The sequence below is a fragment of the Chenopodium quinoa genome, unplaced genomic scaffold (genome assembly GCF_001683475.1).
Source record: "Chenopodium quinoa cultivar QQ74 unplaced genomic scaffold, ASM168347v1, whole genome shotgun sequence".
Taxonomy (NCBI): Eukaryota; Viridiplantae; Streptophyta; class Magnoliopsida; order Caryophyllales; family Amaranthaceae; genus Chenopodium; species Chenopodium quinoa.
Genome location: NW_018743252.1, coordinates 3,143,732 through 3,162,767, shown reverse-complemented (window position 1 = coordinate 3,162,767; position 19,036 = coordinate 3,143,732). Strand labels below are relative to the sequence as shown.

General features: G+C 36.8%; 1 protein-coding gene across 2 annotated transcripts; it reads right to left on the bottom strand.

Moving 5' to 3' along the window:
- Positions 1-1,096: 1,096 nt before the first annotated feature.
- LOC110735026 (LEC14B homolog) lies at positions 1,097-15,504 on the bottom strand. Of its 2 annotated transcripts, XM_021915147.1 has the most exons (11): positions 15,309-15,504; positions 14,967-15,070; positions 14,472-14,851; positions 14,213-14,332; positions 7,191-7,268; positions 5,970-6,152; positions 5,318-5,395; positions 3,591-3,766; positions 3,114-3,272; positions 2,394-2,454; positions 1,097-1,794 (listed from the first exon to the last, which is right to left on the bottom strand). In XM_021915147.1, exons 3-11 carry the CDS (start codon positions 14,838-14,840, stop codon positions 1,606-1,608), a joined length of 1,413 nt encoding a protein of 470 aa, XP_021770839.1. In that variant the 5' UTR covers positions 14,841-14,851; positions 14,967-15,070; positions 15,309-15,504; the 3' UTR covers positions 1,097-1,605. The 2 variants fall into 2 exon arrangements, with proteins under 2 accessions (XP_021770839.1, XP_021770838.1); XM_021915146.1 differs by having other exon boundaries at positions 14,472-15,070.
- Positions 15,505-19,036: the final 3,532 nt, after the last annotated feature.

The window sequence follows — 19,036 nt, the reverse complement described above, 5'->3', positions numbered from 1 at the left end:
TTTTAAAAATCAATCTAATAGAAAACTTTTTTAAAGAAATTATTTATAAAAATTAATTACTATATAAATGGCAATGATATTTACCTTCTTTTTTTAATATTGAAATTCAATTAACTAATGTGGAAAATATAATATTTTTTTAAAAATACAATTTTCTACTATAAGTTTGTGTGGTGAACAAAATATCTACTTCAAGGATACAATTGAGATAGACAAAAGTTAGGCCCTGTTCTTTTGAGCTGCTCTGCTCGACTGAGATCTGCTCTGCTCTACCCAGAAACTCAAAAAAACAGGGCCTTAATGACTAAAAACAAGACATTACAATATATGATACTTATAAGTATATACGTATAGAATTTTTCGTCAAAACTCACATCCTCTCCCTTTCTTTTAATCCTTCTTTCTATTGTTTTTTAGGAATCTATTTTTTTTTTTTTTTATTCCTATATAATCTTTATCTTAATATATCAGCAAATATAGATTTTCTTATATGGTTGAAACATTAGAATGTCAATTAAGCATGATATTCCATGTTTCATTATATCAAATACTTCATTTTTGTCCATGATGAATTTAGACTATTTATATTATATTTTTATCAATTAAATATTACATTAAATCAATAATAAATAAAGATAATAACCGTGCATGACATGAGACCTAACCTAGTATTATACTAAACTTTACGAGGAGTAATAATTATAACAAACACCAAAAATATGTAGATTAGTTATTATGTGCACAAATAAAGCCATAATGCAAAGTTTGTTTTACAAAAGCATATTTAGACATATAATCCAAAAACATTAGATAATAAGAATCTACCAACCCAGAAACCCACTTATAATAGGGCTGGCAATCTCTGACCCAACCCGAAGTTATTGAGAGAAACTCGAACCTGAACCCAACTCAAACCCGAGCAACTCGAATTCGATCCGATTTGACCTAAATTCCATATTTCGTAACAATATTCAGTTTTACACTATTTTTGATAGTTTTAAGCACAATCCGAAATCTGACCCGAACCCGACCTGCTGACCCGAATTGCCACCCATAACTTATAATGCTTCTAATACTATACACGGAAGCTAGTATGTCACTTAAAAATAACCCAAGGAAGTAGTTAGTTTTGGATCATATTCTCAGGATGGTTCCTGGATTACATTTACAATAGGCTTTCAAGACAATAGCAAGGAACAAACAAGTCAAGATACATGACTTTAGTGCCATAAAAAATAAACAATATCCATACAAAATGATAGAATATATCAATTAAGTTCTTTAATTATGACCTTTTTTAACAAAATTCCCAACCTACCGTCATTTAAATAGCGGTTTTGTGCATTTATTTTAACAAGAAAACAGCCTTTTATTTTTTTGTTTTGTGCATTTTGCTTACATAGGCGATAGGCTGGGATTTTAGTTAAGATTATCATAATTAAGGAATTATGATATCTTCTAACATTATCCATGGAAATAGTTTAAAAGAAGAAAAAAAACCAGCATACGTTACAACACAATATCTATAATCTACAAACCAGTGTCATCAGAATTTACAACTCTTGTTATAAAGTCAGTGCGCTTGATCCACGGCCAATGCTAAGTTTATATCAAGTATCTTCTACGACGTCTTCGCTTAAGAGGAGGCGGATTTACTTCATCGCCTCGAAATTCACATCTGATAACCATCCCATCCCATGATGAGCTTATGACTATTGGGAGGTAAGGGTGCCAGCAACAGTCTCTCACTGTAGTTTCATGATGACTGAGTTTGGAAACCAATGCTCCAGTCACCTAGTTAAGTAGAAAAGAGATAAGTTTAAGTAAAGCAAATTTGTTGTCACAGAAGAAATACTGACATCCCAATGCAATGAGTTCCCCCTTTCATTTTATAAGGTCAATATTGCGAGTCCAAAAACGTGGGATCTTAATATAATTGGAGTTTTATTTCGTAACATGGTCTAGAGATGTAAACTTTTCAGATGAGCTCTGTGCTATCTCATTGTTTCGTAGATTAAACATATGTAAAGAAGCCTCAATGAGAAATTAGAACATGCCTATGTACACAGACTTAATCATCAATTCTTAGAAGAACTTTTAGAGATAGCATAAAGCAAAGAAATATCGAGAGAAAACAAATTATTGATTGTTAACGGAATGCTTAACACTCACAAGGCTGAATCAGATTGCCCTCAAGACGTTGCATAGCATAAAAGGATTTACTAAAATGTCTTCCTAATTAGAATTTCAATTTTAATTTTAGATTATATTATTTTATTTTTTTAATTGAACACCACTCTTGTTCATGGGACTGCAAACTTTTTATGAAGGTTATAATATGTCAGGTCCAGAATAAATTTCATTATGCACAAGAGGAAAAAATCAATACTTACCAAATCATAGATATAGACAGTCCCATCATTTGATCCAGTGTAAATGTATTTTTGACCAGTGCTGCAACAAGCAAACACAAGCATTAGAATCTAAAGCAAAAAGATACTACTTGACCAACACCACAAAACAAATAAAATGGCAACCACAAGGTAAAAATAAAAATCCCTGCTACCATATATGTTGAATTATTTTCACCAATATACCATCAAATAATATAACCAGTTCACTCCCATGAATAGCATAGATGCAAGGAGAACTTCGCCAAGTGATTTCACTTGCTTAGTGTGTAACGTCCATGATACGGAATATTAAAAAATCCTTAAATGTTATAAATCAGTCATTTCGATATCACAACAAACTTGGTTAAAAAAATTCAATTTTAGATTTCTGCTGACATGAAATGAGCTTGTTCCTGATATAGGAAAATTTAGAACTCTCAATTATACAGAAGCTAAGGTGCTGTTGTGGCAGCAACAGAGCAGTTATTTCAGCAGGCACTTGTACCTCAAGCTCTAACTGGCCCCTATCATCTCGAGAAGGATAATTAGAGTCAATTACAGAATATCTTTCAACCAAAAATTAAAATTTTGATTTCTAGCCAAAGCATTTTATATCCTCAAAATGTTTCAAACAAAACTAATTGACTAGGCAACAAATTGTAGTAACGTAAAACTGTTACAGATCTCTTGAATCCTGACAAGATAGAAGAAATTAATTACCTGTATTCCGGGGAGAAGTGGCAACGTATTAGAGTGCGAAGGACTGAATGTCCTCTATATGTTGCTAGAGATTGGTCATTTGGGTGTCTTAACTTCTTAAGCTCTTCAGGGTAATCCATCCATCTGTAATCCCAATCATAGTTTCTTGGTGTAGTAGCACTGAAATAATCACAAAGCAAAAAATTGTTATGCTCAACAAGCATGTAGACTATATACAGTAACACAACTTTAGAACTAACCGAAAAGATCTCTTAGTACAATGCCAATGATAGTTCAAGTTTTACTTTCAATACTCTACAAGTCTACATATTAGGAGGTCTGTATCAATTTAAGATTAAGGCTTTGAAGCATAAAAATAGGGGACATAACCTTTTTATAAAATTTCTGGACTTTTCTAATTAAAATTGTAGCGAAAAAACAAAAATATGCTTGTATAAGAAAGGATGTATCATGTTATTTGGTGGTTATTAAATTTACCATGCAGAGTTAGAAGACATTTTACGAATATCCCACAGTTTGATAGTCTGATCTTTCCCATTGGATATAAAATAACGTCCATCACCACGGCTGTCAATAAATGTAATGCCTTCTAGATGACCAATTAATGTTCCAGAAGGTTGACATCTTGATGTGAGGCAACGCCTATCCCACACCTAAAATAAAGATGCACTTTAATTTGGTTAAGATCAGTATCAAACAAAGACATGAAAATGGCAGTACAAGACATGACATTCATTAAATTCTTGCATGACCAAAAGCATCCATATTCCATACTTGGACACAAATTTAGAACTGGTCATAATGTGAAATAGAAAGGCCAGAACTTCAGCTTAACATACATGACTAATAACTAAATAAGAAACACAAGAATTATTTACAAAATAGTTTAAACGACAGGTTTGTAATTTCAGGTCCAGCTTCTTTGAACAGAATATAATAGTAATTGACAAATAAATTCTTTTAGTTATTAAAAAAAAAAAAAAAAAAAAAAAAAAAAGAAAAAAAAAAAAAGAGTTACAAAATAAAAAAGACTCAAAGCTTTACATTTTGAGGAGCCTTGTCATTTGGAAAATGCTTACGAATATTCCCCGGATAGAATTTTACAATCATTTTAATCCAATTAATAAGATTAAACAATGAAACAATTAATTACCCTTTATCTTCACCTTTAAGAATATCTTATCAACCTTTATCTCCTCTTTCACCAGAAAATCTATCCCCTATTCCAACCTCACAGGTGTAATCAGTTTCTTAGACTATCTGTCACAAAGTAAGTTCCCCCACTATCTCTCAAAAAGTAAGTCCCCCGCGCCCCCATCAACACTCACCTACAAGTCACTGCTCTCACCCAGCATCAGCAAGCCGCCAATGACCTAATATCAATTCTGCCTCTACTAAGAACATAAACACTTGCAGGAGTAAGGTTAATTCAATCACCAGATTTCATACACCTAGAAACATTGGCCTAAACTAAACACAGCGAATTTTCCAATTAGGAGAAAGAATCTAATTCAAATACATTAACAGATAACCTCACTTATTTGAAACAAGAACTGAACTGCACTTTAAAAATCTCTCTAGCCCCTCAGTACGGTTTTACCAGCATAATTTAAGGACAGTGAACACCGAAAAGCATTAAAAAAGAAAATACCAGGGAAGAGGAATCTGAACGAAAAAAAAAAAATCAGCAATACAAATTCCTACAGTAAAGAAATACAGTAAAGAAGCAGATGATGAAAAATGACCATTAAAGTAATATAGTCTTCCTATATTTTCTGCAAATCTGCTTTGAACCAACAGAAAATTCAACAGGTTGCTAGGTTCCCTCCTTTGGACTACTTGCTATTGAAGTTCCATGATGCCCAAGCTCTCTGCTTGTAGTTTGTTTTGGTTGATTAGATATTGAAAAGGGCTATATTAGTCGAGGGCTGTAGTTTTCCTTCATTGTCATTAATAAAGCAATTGGAACATACAAAAACATCATTTACTATCTCGATCCCCAAATAAAAAAAAAAAATTAAAAAAAGAAACTTTATAAATAATACTGTGAAGACTGGTGCAAGTATTCACGTGAAATTGAAAAAGGTATGCGGTATGTGAAATTTTCCCAAGAATAAAACCAAATGTCCAAACATTCTAGACTCGCTTCTAGATACGAATATGGATGCCAAATTATCTAAGCAAAAACAATGAAAGCGGCTTACTTTGCAGAGGCTATCATCACTTCCAGAATATATCAGATGACCAGATTCATCAGCAAAGCACACAGTATTAACATCTTCCTGAAACAGACAATCCACAACACACTTTTGTAAAAGTAATACAAAAGATAAAATCTAACAAAATACAAGAAAACTATGAGGCTAAATTCACACATTCTGCTTATGTTTACAGAGTCAAACCTTGTTTTAAAAAATGAGAGAGTAGATGAAGCTTAAAGTAAATAAGAGACTTTCAAAGTTCACTAATACCACAGCTTAAGCAACCAAAATCTAACATAAACCAGCAGAGCAGTATCCAGACCAAGAGAAGAAATCTCCATTCAGCCTTTTCAGTTGTCAATCACCACAATAACATTTTCTAATGAGTATTATCTTTATATAAAAGGGCGAATCAGGAAGTTTAAAAGTTTACTGCATGCATATTCAGAAGTGGAAATTTTCTGGACATACCATAACAGAAAATACAATAACTTTAGGATGAAGGCCAATGTATACAACCAATGTATTAACCAGGAAAATCAAAGATATAAGACTTTGAAGCTTCCTCAAGACAAAGACACAAACCTCAGAACATAATTGAAAAAGGCTCACACAGCATAAGTAAATCATAAGACTTATAGAAAAGCCAAAATACCTCATGTGCATGTATTCGGAGAGTTCGCTTGTTCGCTACAAGATCATAGACATATATAGAGTTATCACTGCTTGCAGCCACAATCTCTCGGCCATCTGTTGAGAACTTTACAGAGAAGATACTAAAGCTATTTCCATTGTCTTCACCATCGACTATTGATAAGTACAGACCTTCATGAATTTCCTGATGCAGTATTACATATAAAAATTTAATGATGAATTATATCTGTATAGCATAAGCCAATAGTTTAGCACTGAAAGCAAAAGAATTAATATTATATAGGTTGGAATATAGCTTTGGTATAGAAAGAAAGATCAGGATAAGACTTTGAACAAATTGATGATGAACATTGACATAAATTGTTGTCAACCTAGAAACTACAGTTTGCTACTCCAGGATTAAGACTTAACTGTACAGCTGTATTCATCAATATCAAGTATTAGCCTACCTTTTTTTTTTTTTGACTGAGAATCTTTAAGTTTATGCTCAGTACATCTATCAGTTTCTATGTTCATATAAGATCTTAGCTATTTGGGACTTTAAATAAGTAATAATGAGATAAATGAATCTAGAAATTATTGCTGCAGCATACATAATGCACAATTTTGTTTATCTTAGCGATCCCTAATACCCAATTTCACAGAAATTGTAAGAAAATTGATATTTGCCAAAAGAACTTGTACAAAATACAAAATATTAGAAAATAGAAATTTATAATATTCACCTTTCTAAAGAAATATTATTTACAATGTGAAAACCATAGAGAAGGCATCCTCTAAGAGAAATAACTGAAATTTACTTATAATGACAAAATTTAAGCAGTTCAACCATAAAGTACAATGTACCCTCTAAGGGTTATAACCAAAAACTTAAAAAAAGGGGGATGAGTCAGTTGCTTCTGCCAAGCTCCAACCCTCCCTCTGACACTCTTGCCATCACTCTAAAACTTTGTTGAGCATGAGTGACCTCCATGTTCAAAAATTTAAAAGGGATGAAGCCACAATGGGTCAAACAAGACATGAAAATAATAGGGTTATTATAAATAATAAATAAATAAATAAATAAATAAGTAAAAAACCACCAAATTTGGAAACTCATCTATCCATTAATCAGTAAACAAAATATAAGTTAGTAATCTTATTAATCTGTTTTATGTAAGAGAAACATATCATGAATGAACCAAAACTCCAAAAGCCACTTCTGACATAATTTGAGACATACCGTAACATTTGCAAGAGACTCTGTAACTGAAGATCCCACGTCAACAATATGAACAATGGGTGACATACTTGAATAAACCTGCACTTACAAATACCAAATCTATGTTAGCTAGATGGATGACATGAACAAAAATTAGTATAGACATGGTAATAGCCAAAATGAGACGACAATATTTTTACACCATAGTGAATCTATTAGGATCTAGAAGATTTAGTAACCATGGCAACATGAGCATAAAACTCAATGAAGATAACAAATCGCGAATTAGGTTGATAGTCCCTTTGTGCCACAATACCTAACTACATACATATTTAGGGGGTGTTTGGTATGGGGTAATGATCAAAGGGAAAGATAATGAACTAGGCTAATTCCCGTTGTTGTTTATAATAACATTTTAATCATTCCCCTTACCCTCTCCATTTACCCTATAGTCCTCTACTTTGATTCCCCACTTCCCATGCTATTTCCATTCCCTTTCTTGAACTACCCTAAAACACTGCCAACCACACTACTCATCGCCTCATCAGCACCACCCAACACCACCTCTAACGGCACCGCCAAACCACCACAACGCCAAAATATGCACTGGCATCGTCGTTGCTGCCCCCACTGGTACACCTCATGCCCACTCAAAACCCCACCACAGCCACCCAAAACCTGCACCACCCACCCCCATCAACCCCCAAAACCACCTCTCACCCACCCCATACTTGAAGCTACCAAAAACCCACCCGAAACCCACCCCCACTCAACCACCCTAAACCCAACTAAGATCAACCCACCAACCCATAAACCAGCCCACCGGCCCCCGAAAGCCACCAGAATTAAACATTTTCATTTAAAAAGATAGAGAAATAAGAACATTGATGACAGTCGGGGCATCAAGAGGGCGGCGACAGCGAGGGAAGCCAGACGGCGACAATAATGAGGCAAATAAAAGGAAGGAGAGGTGGTTGTATGGTGGAAGTGTAGGTAGAAGGATAGGTGGTGGTGAAGGAGGTTGAAGGGGCTAATAATGGTGGTGGGAGATGATCATTCTTATTTAAAAAAAAAAAAACAGCTACCTAAATCTAAGGGCTCAAGATTCCTTTCTCTTATTTTCCATTTCTTAAACTCTCTCTTTCTCTTTGTTAAACCAAACACCCCCTTACTTTTACCAAACTTTATTAGTATACAAACGAAAAAAAAAAAAATACTATAACAATAATGTTGTTGGCTTAATCTCAATGTATAATGTCAATAAATCAATTAGTTTTAATTTTTACTAATGGATAATCTAAGTGTTGATGATCAAACTGTGTTGGAAAAAGTGATCAAAAGAAACGAATAGGGTATTGAGAGACAGTGAGTACATTATCTAAAGTCTGAAATAAGTTAACCAGCATGAATATTTTCACATATTTTTGTTCATAGCCTATCAAAACAATTTTAAATATTGAAACTTACAAACAAGAACAGAACATCTGAAAGTTAGAAATATCCTCATGCCTAGTTCTTTCCATATTCTTAGTCTGATTGCTCATTCATTATCTGATGGCTTTTATTTATCATTTGATGGCTTTTTTTTTTTATTTATTTATTTATTTATTTTTTATTTTTTATCATCTGTAATTTCTACTACACACTATCAATTTCACTAAATTTATTCAATTTTTTTCCCCACTCCTCTCCTCTCCTCGGTTTCCCACACTATAAGCATTTCCCTACCTCCCTCTCTCATAAAATAAGATTTGCATAGTGTAAAAGTTCATTTTGTAATCAAGAATAGAATTACTTGCAAAGACTATTAGCAAATAATCAACAGAAAAAATCCTTGTCCATTCCAGATATCTTATAACTCCGCTAGTGGGTTTGGAGGGTATCGGTAGGCCATTGACAGCTAGTGTAAAACTTTGTCACATCCCATGACATGAGCGAAACTGATATTTTGGTGGGGGCGTCCCCTACTGAGCAACGTGCTACACTTCCTAGATTGTGATAAGTATGCAAGGGTTGCTAGGTTGTCGCCAGGAAGCGACGGGCCACATTACCCATGCATGTGTGGTGTCAAATGACCAAGGGCTTGCAAGTGGGGGCATGAGAGCGTGGTACTAGTGAGCATGGTAGAAGGGAGCGTGTGAGGAAGGACTCTAGTTTGCGGATTGGATTCTGGAATGGGAGGTCTCTTACGAAGAAATCAACAGAAGTGGTAGAAGACAGGTAAACATTATGTGCCTCCAAGAGACAAGGTGGACCGGAGAAGGAGCTCGAGGCTTGGTTTTGGGGTATAAGGTTTAGTACGTTGAATAGAAAACGAGCAATAGGACTGATGGTGGAGCTAGGAATGGAGTTAGTGTGATTTTTGATGAAAGGTTGTCGAAAGAGGTAATCGAGGTCTAACGGAAGAATGAGAGGTTGATAAGGGTGAAATTGCTATGTGGCAAGGAGATTGTGAATGTTATTAGTGCTTCTCCTCCCCAAGTTGGTTTAGGTGCAGAAGAGAAACGACAATTTTAGGAGGATTTAGATGAGGTGGTACAGGGATGTCCAATTATATACTGGAGGTAATTTCAATGGGCATGTTGGGGTGAGCCGAGATGGCTTCGTGAGGGTTCATGGAGGCTTTGGGTATGGGCAGAGGGACGCCCGGTAGTGAGGCTATTATGGATTTTGCCCAATCATATGATTTAATTTTGGCTAATACTTGGTTTAAGAAGCAAGATTCGTACTTGATAACTTTTCGAAGTGGAGCAAATGCAACACATATAGACTTCCTGCTCACAAGGAGCACGGATAGACAAAGTTGCTTAAACTGCAAGGTCATACCAGGCGAGATTGTGGTAAACCAACACCGGCTTTTGGTTATGATTGACAAGAGGAGCCAAGGATAAGATGGTGGACTTTAAGGGATGCAAATGCTAAAGTTTTTACAGAAAAGGTAGTTAAGGAGGCGGATTGGGATGGAGATATGGATCCAGACATAACTTGGTTACGGATGAAAAACTGTTTCTTGAGAGTGGCCAAAGAGGTCTTAGGAGAATCAAGGTAGAGAACTTCGATGCAGCGAGATACTTCGTGGTGGAATGAAGAGGTGAAAGTAGTAATTAAGCAAAAAAGGGAATGTTATCAAGCCCTGGGAAAATGTAGGAGCGACGAAACCTTTGCAGCGTATAAGGAGGCTAAAAGTAAGGCAAAGACAGATGTTTGCCAAGCGAAAGAAAAAGCTTATCAGGAGGTTTATGAAAAGCTCGACTCCAAGGAGTGATAAAAGATCATTTATAAGATGGCGAAGAGAAGACAAGAGGCAAGGAAGGATATTGGCATGGTAAAGTGTGTCAAAGATAAGAACCAAGTTGTTCTAGTACAAGATGAGGACATCAAGGACAGGTGGAAGGGGTACTTTAATAAATTGTTTAATGGAAGTAATGGCATAGCGACGGGAGATACCTCTGAGTAATGAAGAAATCAACATGGAGTATGTACGGAGGATTAGGAGAGTAGAGGTGGAGATTGCACTGAAGAAGATGAAGCCTAAGAAGGCGGTTGGCCCTGATGGTATACTGATAGACGTGTGGAGGTATTTGGGTAAGACTGGTATTGATTGGTTAACAAACCTCTTTAACAAGATATGGAGTGCTACAAGGATCCCGCAAGATTGGAGGAAGAGCACCTTGATTTCGATCTATAAAAACAAAGGAGACGCTCAAGATAGTTCTAACTATCGAGGGATCAAGCTTATGAGCCACACTATGAAGTTGTGGGAAATAGTGATTGAACATAGGTTGAGGGCATGCACAAGCATTTCGAATAACTAATTTAGTTTTATACCAGGGAAATCCATTATGGAAGCAATCCATTTGATAGGACAAATAATGGAGTTTTATAGGATAAAGAAGAAGGATCTTCATATGGTCTTTATTGATTTAGAGAAGGCATATGACAAGTTGCCAAGAGAGGTACTTTGGTAGGCAATGTTGAAGAAAGGTATCCCACGAAGGTACGTGGACCTGGTTAAGGATATGTATTGAGATGTGTCAACAAATGTGAGGACATGTGGAGGGTTGAGAAAAGATTTTCCTATTACAATTGGATTGCATCAAGGGTCTGCATAAAGCCCTTTCCTTTTTGCAACGGTCCTAGATGAAGTAACTAGACCAATTAAGATGAAATCCCATGGTGTATGTTGTTTGCGGATGATATCGTTCTGATCAAATTAAAGCAATGGAGGCAAAGGTTGGAATCTAGAGGGTTTAAGCTAAGTCGGAGTAAGACTGAATATTTGGTATGCCGCTTTGGTACTCAGAGGGAATCAAGCAATGAGATGGTGAGTTTAGATGGAAAGGACTTGACCATGAGCGAATGTTTAAAATATCTTGGGTCGACCATCTAGAAAAATGGTGACATTGATCAAGACGTGGCCCACAGGATTAAGTCGGGGTGGCTTAAGTGGAGAGCGGCCACGGGAATGTTACGCGACTGAAGCATTCCCTTATAAATGAAGGGAAAATTCTACAAGACTGCCATAAAACCAGTGTTGCTTTACGGTACAGAATGTTGGGCTTCTAAGAAGGAGCACATTAAAAAAGTCAGAGGTTACAAAAATGCGAATGTTAAGGTGGATGTGCGGGAACATTCTAAGTGATAGAATCAGAAATTAGGTTATTCGCAAGAAGGTAGGTGTGGTGCAGACAAATTAAGGGAAAATCGTCTGATTTGGGCATGTAAGACGGAGACCCGAGGGTGCACTGATACGAAGAGTGGAAGAGTGGGACCATGGAGGGGTTAAACGAGGGAGAGGGAGACCAAAAATGACTTGGTTGGAAGGAGTTAGGAAGGATATGAAGTATATGGATGTGCATGATGATTAGGCATTGGATCGTAAAGGATGGAGGAGGAGGATCTTTGTTAATGATTATATGGAATAATCAAATTTGGTTCATGTAGCCGACCCCACTTATAGGATTAAGGCTTTGATTGATTGATTGATTCCACATATCTTATGAAATTTTATAAATGTGACTCGGAAAGGAAGCTAATGGTAACAAAGGAATATAGTATAAATGTTAATAATAGTGTGAGAATGATGCAAGTGTAAGGAGTGGAGAGTGGTGGGATGATTCCGAAAGCATGTTTACTCTTACTTCCTAAACGAGTAACCGCAAAACTCTTGGAATTGTATCAATGCTTAAGCTATTTAATTAATACTATTAGCTATTAGTTACGCTATTTTTTAGTTCTTTAATACAATAAATCCTTCATATTTTGCTCTTCCTCTTTACTCATTTTCTTTACAGTATCATGATATAAATTAAAATAGCTTTGGACAAATTTAAAAGGTGAAATGTGCGGATTAAAAGAAGAAGATGAAGCTTGATTGAAATAATCTGTAAAACAATAAAGATGGAAAGGTACAAGCATTTGAGAGGTTTGCCCTCTCCCAAAATAACATTGCAATAATCTTCAACAGGTTTCCCTCTCCCTATATTTATTGAAAGTATTTCCTAATTTATTCCCAAGCTATCCATAACTAACTTATAAAGATATCACCTAAAATACCCCTCCCTCATCCATAAGTTCTTTACATATTGTTCTCTTTGGACTTATGAACTCATAGATATACATAATTTCAATGGACAATTAATAGTTTAATGCAAAAAGCTTCCATTACTTAAAAAGACAAAGGCAATGACTTTTGTACGACAATGACCCTTGTTACTTAATGAGTCCCGTCAGAGTTGTGTCGTGCACTAGTTAACTTAGACTAGGCTAGTAGTGTTGAGGACAAATATTTTGCAAATTTTCAGTCAAATAATAAGTGTCAAGAGTGCACACCCACGTTGGAGCAACAAGTATACATGTAGGAAGCTTGAGATGAAATGATAAGGTTGAGTAACATACTAACACAGGTCATGCAAGCTGTTAATCTAAAGTTTAACTGAAAAATATGGAAAACAATTAAATTAAACCAGTCAGCTTGATACAGTATAATATCTGTAGCCAAAGATGATATAGCATATAGTTAAACTATCATGAATTCATTTGATCTTTACATAGCCTAAAAAACAGGTTACTGTCCATGATCTTCCAATAAACTAAGCTGCAACAGCGTTCAAGTGCAAAGAAATTTTAACCATACCAGAGTAGTCTAGTTACTTTCAAAGTTTCAATGCATATATCAACATAAAATAAGACCAACTACGACATGGGTAGCTGAGAATAGTCACCGTCAAGTTTCTCTAGCATTATTCAAAATGGAGATTGAATAAACAACCAAAAGATAATAATTTGATCTGAAGTGTATAAAAAGAAAGTGGTAGATCATGATTCATGAGAGTGACTTAATGGCATAGCAGACACAAAAAAACAGTGTGGCGGTAGTAAAAGCTAACATGAATTAACAAGAATGCATTAATAAGTAATCACTACCTTAAATCAAGAATGAGCAACGTATTGAACTAGTTTAGAAGAGATGTTTACCAAAAACAAATACAAATACTTTTCAGCATACACAATATGCAAATCATGTATAAGACATTCAACATCCATGGCATTAGTATCTAACAGATTTAGTCAAAATACAGATGAAGTAACTTGCCATTCAAGAATGCACATGATTATACTCCATTTGTATAAGATCAAAAGGACATAATTCTAACATTTGGGATCAAACCTTGTCTAACTTTGAATTTTTTAAAAACAAAATTTAATGATAATGATTATGCATTTTTTTTCTTAATGATTATACATTTATAAATGTAGGAAAATTTGTCGTTAACAACTAAAAATATACTAAGTTATTCAAAAGATGGTTTCTTGTGATTTCCATATCAAGACGATTAAAATGACGGTTTTTTCCCTTCCAAATCTGGTGGGGACAATAACTGTGCAGGGAATCTACACCTCTACAGGGTCAAAACAATCAATTTAGATAATCATACGGTTTAAGGGTTCCTCTTAGAGAAGTAAAATGGTTGTCCTATAAGAAACACATACCTAAAAGGGTTTTTTTTTCACACCAAATCACATAAATTTCACAAACTTACAAGATAGCGTTTATCAGGAGATAGAGATGTATCAGTGACCGTCCAACGCAAGCTCCTAGCCAATATATCCTTCTGAACCTTCCACCCTTTTTCAACATTGTATACCCTAATGTGACTTCCCTATGTCCAAAAAAAAAAAAAAAAAAAAAAAAAAAAAAAAAAAAAAAAAAAAACATAATTAGAAGATCAAAACTCAATACTTATTAAACTGATAAACCATATTGGTCAGCCACATTCGTACAAGTAACTAAGAGAATACCTGATATCCTGCAACTAACAATGAACCGTCAGACGAAAATTGCGAGACATATGCACAGCTTTCCATTTGGTCCACCAAGTAAGGTCCATTAACAGGCAAATATCTACTAAGCATATGACAACCATCTGCCATTGAGAATTTTGATTTTTGAAAACAATTACTCTCACGGGCAGCCAACATTTTCACTGGCGAAATCCAATCCTTATTCTTTCCACCAATCAATTTACTAATATACTCATTAGGTCCTGATCTAAGCTTTGTGAGTTGCGCGATTTCATGATCAAAATGTTCACTACTAGTACCAGCAGAACTCCCACTAGCAGCACTTGCTTTATCACAAAACTTGGTGTTTCTCCTAGAACTTGTCATTGTGTAATAACCTAATTTTTTAATACAAAATTCAATTAACTCAACCAACTTCGTTCACATCAATATATAACAATACATCAATTAACTTCATCAATCCTTCTACAAAAACGACATCAACGACGATACCAAAATCTTATTTCCAAAAGATTGGGTCGGCTGCATAAACCAAGAACTTATTCGATCTTATTCCCCGTGATCATCTACAAAAATCCTCTTCCTCCAAACCATTTCTACAAGAATAATCAAATAAAAAAAATTAAAATATGGAATTTCAGTCTCAAATATTACATAATCCGCCAATTCATTATTCAAACAAGTGATCAATTTGACTAAGACATCAATTATGTTACTGAATAATTCAATCAACTCAATAATTTCGAAAACAGGAATTTAGTAAATATTATAAACAAAAAACTAAAATAAATCATATGAAAAAAGGGAGAACAATCAAAGTTTTGTTGTACTTACTATGGCAAGTGAGCAGGAGTTTGGTGGTGTTGAGGACGAAGAAGATGCAGAGAGTGTGCCCTTACTGTAAAAATGTTGAACTGAAGCAGAAGAGCGAGACACGTCATAAGCTTGCTAACCATCCAAAATGTTCGAAGGCTATTGTTCTTCCCCTTATATTGGAAAGTTATCTTGTCCTAATGTAAGACGGTAACACCATCACAAGATTCACAACCATCGTACAAAATTTTATACGAAGTATCATCCATCCTTTGATTCCTCTCTATCGCGAGTAATTCTCACCTCCAATACTTTTCCGTTTTAAATTAGATGTGTCGTTTTGACTTTTGACACTATTTGTTAATTTTAATTTAACTAATATTTATGATTTGCAGGTATATAAAAAAAAAAATAATAATAATCATGTGGAATTTTGTTAAATTTATTTCAATGTGTATTTAATTAAAATTGAGTTTTTATTATTCTTTACATTAATATAATCAAAGATATTTTCGATTGAACTTTTGCATTGACAAATGTGATGAAAGAAACGTGTCATTTAATTTGGAACGGAGGAAGTAATTAGAGGGATATTACTTTTAAAATGATACTCCTTTCGTTTTAAAATGTTTATTTTGATGTATTTTGTATTCTTATGGTAGAAGGTTTTTTTAAGGGATTTGTTAAACATCGCCCACAAATTACTACATAAAGCCCACAAAATTCACTTGGTTTCCCAAAATTGCCCTTGACCTTAAAAAAAAACACTCACACTCTCATCACTCACACTCTCATTGCTCATCTTCTTTCAACCTCTCTAAAAAAAAAATTTCAAAATAACGGCAATGTCGAGGCGGCAAGGCAAGGAAGTGGCGGCGGCGGCGGAGGGAAGGATGTCCCAAGGAGGAAAGGTATATTTTGTTTAAAAAAAAAAAAAGGGGGAAAACCGCCGTGAACGCGGTGGGGCGCCCTGGCTGGACGCCCAGCCGGCGGTGGTGGCGCCAGATGCAGACGCCGCCACCAGTTGGCTGGCGCCTGGGCTGGACGCCACCGCCACGGTTGTGGCGTTTAGTCTAGGCGCCGCAGCCGTGGCTGTGGCGTCCAGCCCAGGCGCCAGCCAACTGGTGGCGGCGTCTGCATCTGGCGCCACCACCGCCGGCTGGGCGTCCAGCCAAGGCGCCCCCCCCATTTTTTTTTTTATTTTTTTTTTAATTTTTTTAAAAAATTGTTTTTAATTTTTTTTTTTTTTTTTTTTGTAATATAATTTTGAATTGTTTTTATATTTTGTTGTTTATTTTTATAAATTTTTTCAATTTCGTTGTATTTTTTCTACGTTTATATTTTGTTTACAATTATTTGTATGTTTTTAGTGTATTTGATTTGCGATGATGATTATTTATCGTATAAATTTTTGTATGTTTATATATTTTAAAATTTTGTGTAGGGTCGTCATGGTGGGGGGAAGAATATAGAGCTTCTTAGTAGAAGTTATTCAGTGGAGAGGTCGGGGCATAGACATGTCAGATCCCGTGGTATTTCGGCCTCAGTTCGTAGAGAACGGATCCACCGTCGGGATGAGGATGACGATGACGATGATGATGCTGAGGAGGGTGACCAGGAGGAGGAGCAGGAGGAGGGCGCAGATGAGGATGAGGATGTGGACGATGGCAGTGGACCGTATGATGATTACGGTCCATTCAGTCAGAGTGTTGATGACATGTACGAGACGCATATGGTGGAGGTGCGTAAGGGTAGGGGTGGTAGGTTTGTTAGTAGATCTGGCACATCATCTGCGTCCACTGTATCTGGGGCAAGCAGGAAACGGTCGAGGGCGGGTAATGATTCTTGGGTTGTTAGGAGTGAGGTGCCCGGTGGGCCTGTTGACGGGAGTGTGATTCCTAGCTTTCTAGGACACATAGCTGCCCGTATTTGGGAGGACCAGGAGAGGCCTTCAGTTACGGGGTTGTTGAAATGTCATACCCGGGAAAAGACTTGTAGTTTTTTGCGTACATGGGCTGAGGCCTGGCCGGCGGAGAGCGAGATGTTCGAGCGACTGGAGGGCACTGGGGTGAAGCACGTTCCTGCCACCATGCACGATAAGATTGACAGTACGCTGATCACGGCTTTCATTGAGCGATGGCAGCCGGATACAAACTCTTTTCACCTTCCGTTCGGTGAGATGACGATCATGTTACATGACGTCGAGGCCATTCTGGGGATTCGTGTTGAGGGTAAACGACTTTGTGATGTGGCTGATGCGGATCAGGCAGATTCGCTGGCGGAGTTGTTGGCGGTGGACAGGGCTGCACTGTACACCGAGGCGCTAGGTGTTTGGGAACACGGAGGTGTGAAGATCGCATTCGTGTTGCAGCGGTGTTTGTACCCGAGTGCACGTAGGACGCCCGACGCACAGCTGAGTGCTTATGTTTTTCTACTCCTCGGATGTACCTTGTTTCCGGATAAGAGCGGCGGAAACAAGCTCAGGCCACGCGACATCGTAGAGGCGTGTGACCCCGACAGTGTAGGCCAGTTTTCCTGGGGATCGGCTACGTTGGCGTATTTGTATCGCCAACTAGGATTTGCGAGTCGGGCTGACGCGGCAGGTATCACTGGGTGTCTGACTCTATTGCAGACTTGGATATACGAGTACTTTCCTGCATTGCGACCACATCGTGACCCAGTTCCTATTGATGAGGGGATGCCGCGTGCTTGTGCGTGGAGTCCGCGCTCGGAGAAGAAGTCCGTTGACCGCCTCCGATCGATACGGTTATTGCTGGACAGGCTGTCCCCCTTAGAGGTAACGTTTATTTATAGAGTCTACATTTTATTATTTGCACATATTATATTCATGTTATTATATTTTATATGTTGTAATTGTACAGGTGAACTGGATGCCTTTCGGCCCGAACCCTAGTGTTAGGGTACCCAAGACCCTGTACACGGGACTCATTCAGTATCGTGACATCGTCGAGGCGTACATGCCCCAGCGTTGTCTTCGCCAGCTTGGATTTGTCCAAGTTGTCCCTCCTCCCCCGGCGTGCCCGATGAAGGCGGTCCGACCTGCATCGTCGAGGGAGTACGTCGTGGAATGGCCGGATATCATGACCGGGACGTGGGACCAGTTTCCGATGGTGGCTCGATTATGGACAGCGGAGTTGCAGCGGCCGCCCTCTGGGGTTACTCCCATGTGTGACCATTACTACATGGAATGGTTCAACCGGTATTCGCACCCGAGGTTGATCGCTGATCTCGACCACAGCGATGATGATTATGTGCCACCGCCTACTGCCACGGAAGCGGTATGTCTTTTATTATATTTATCGTTGTCTTTTAATTAAGTTTTATTTGTTGTTATTGTATTTCATCTTCTGTTTTTTGTTGTATGCAGTGGATGGGAAAGATAATGCAAGACGTTCAGAAACTCTCTCTTGAGAAGGACAGCATGAGTGCAACAGGGAGAGCTGTTGTTGATAGTCTGGAACAGACCCTTGCGCAGTGGGAGTCGTCGTCGAGGAGGGATTACTGATGGTTATTGTATTTTATTTATAGAGCATTATGTTGGACATTATGTTGTAAAATTGTAACATTTTAGATTGTTCTTTTAGCTTCCAACTTAAACATATTATCAGTGCTGTTTTTAAATTTTGATATAACCGTTCGTGGATCCGCGCAACTTACCCATGCAACATATAGAATGCAGTAAGCAATAAAATATAAAATATTAATGTTCTCATTAAAAGAGCAACGTA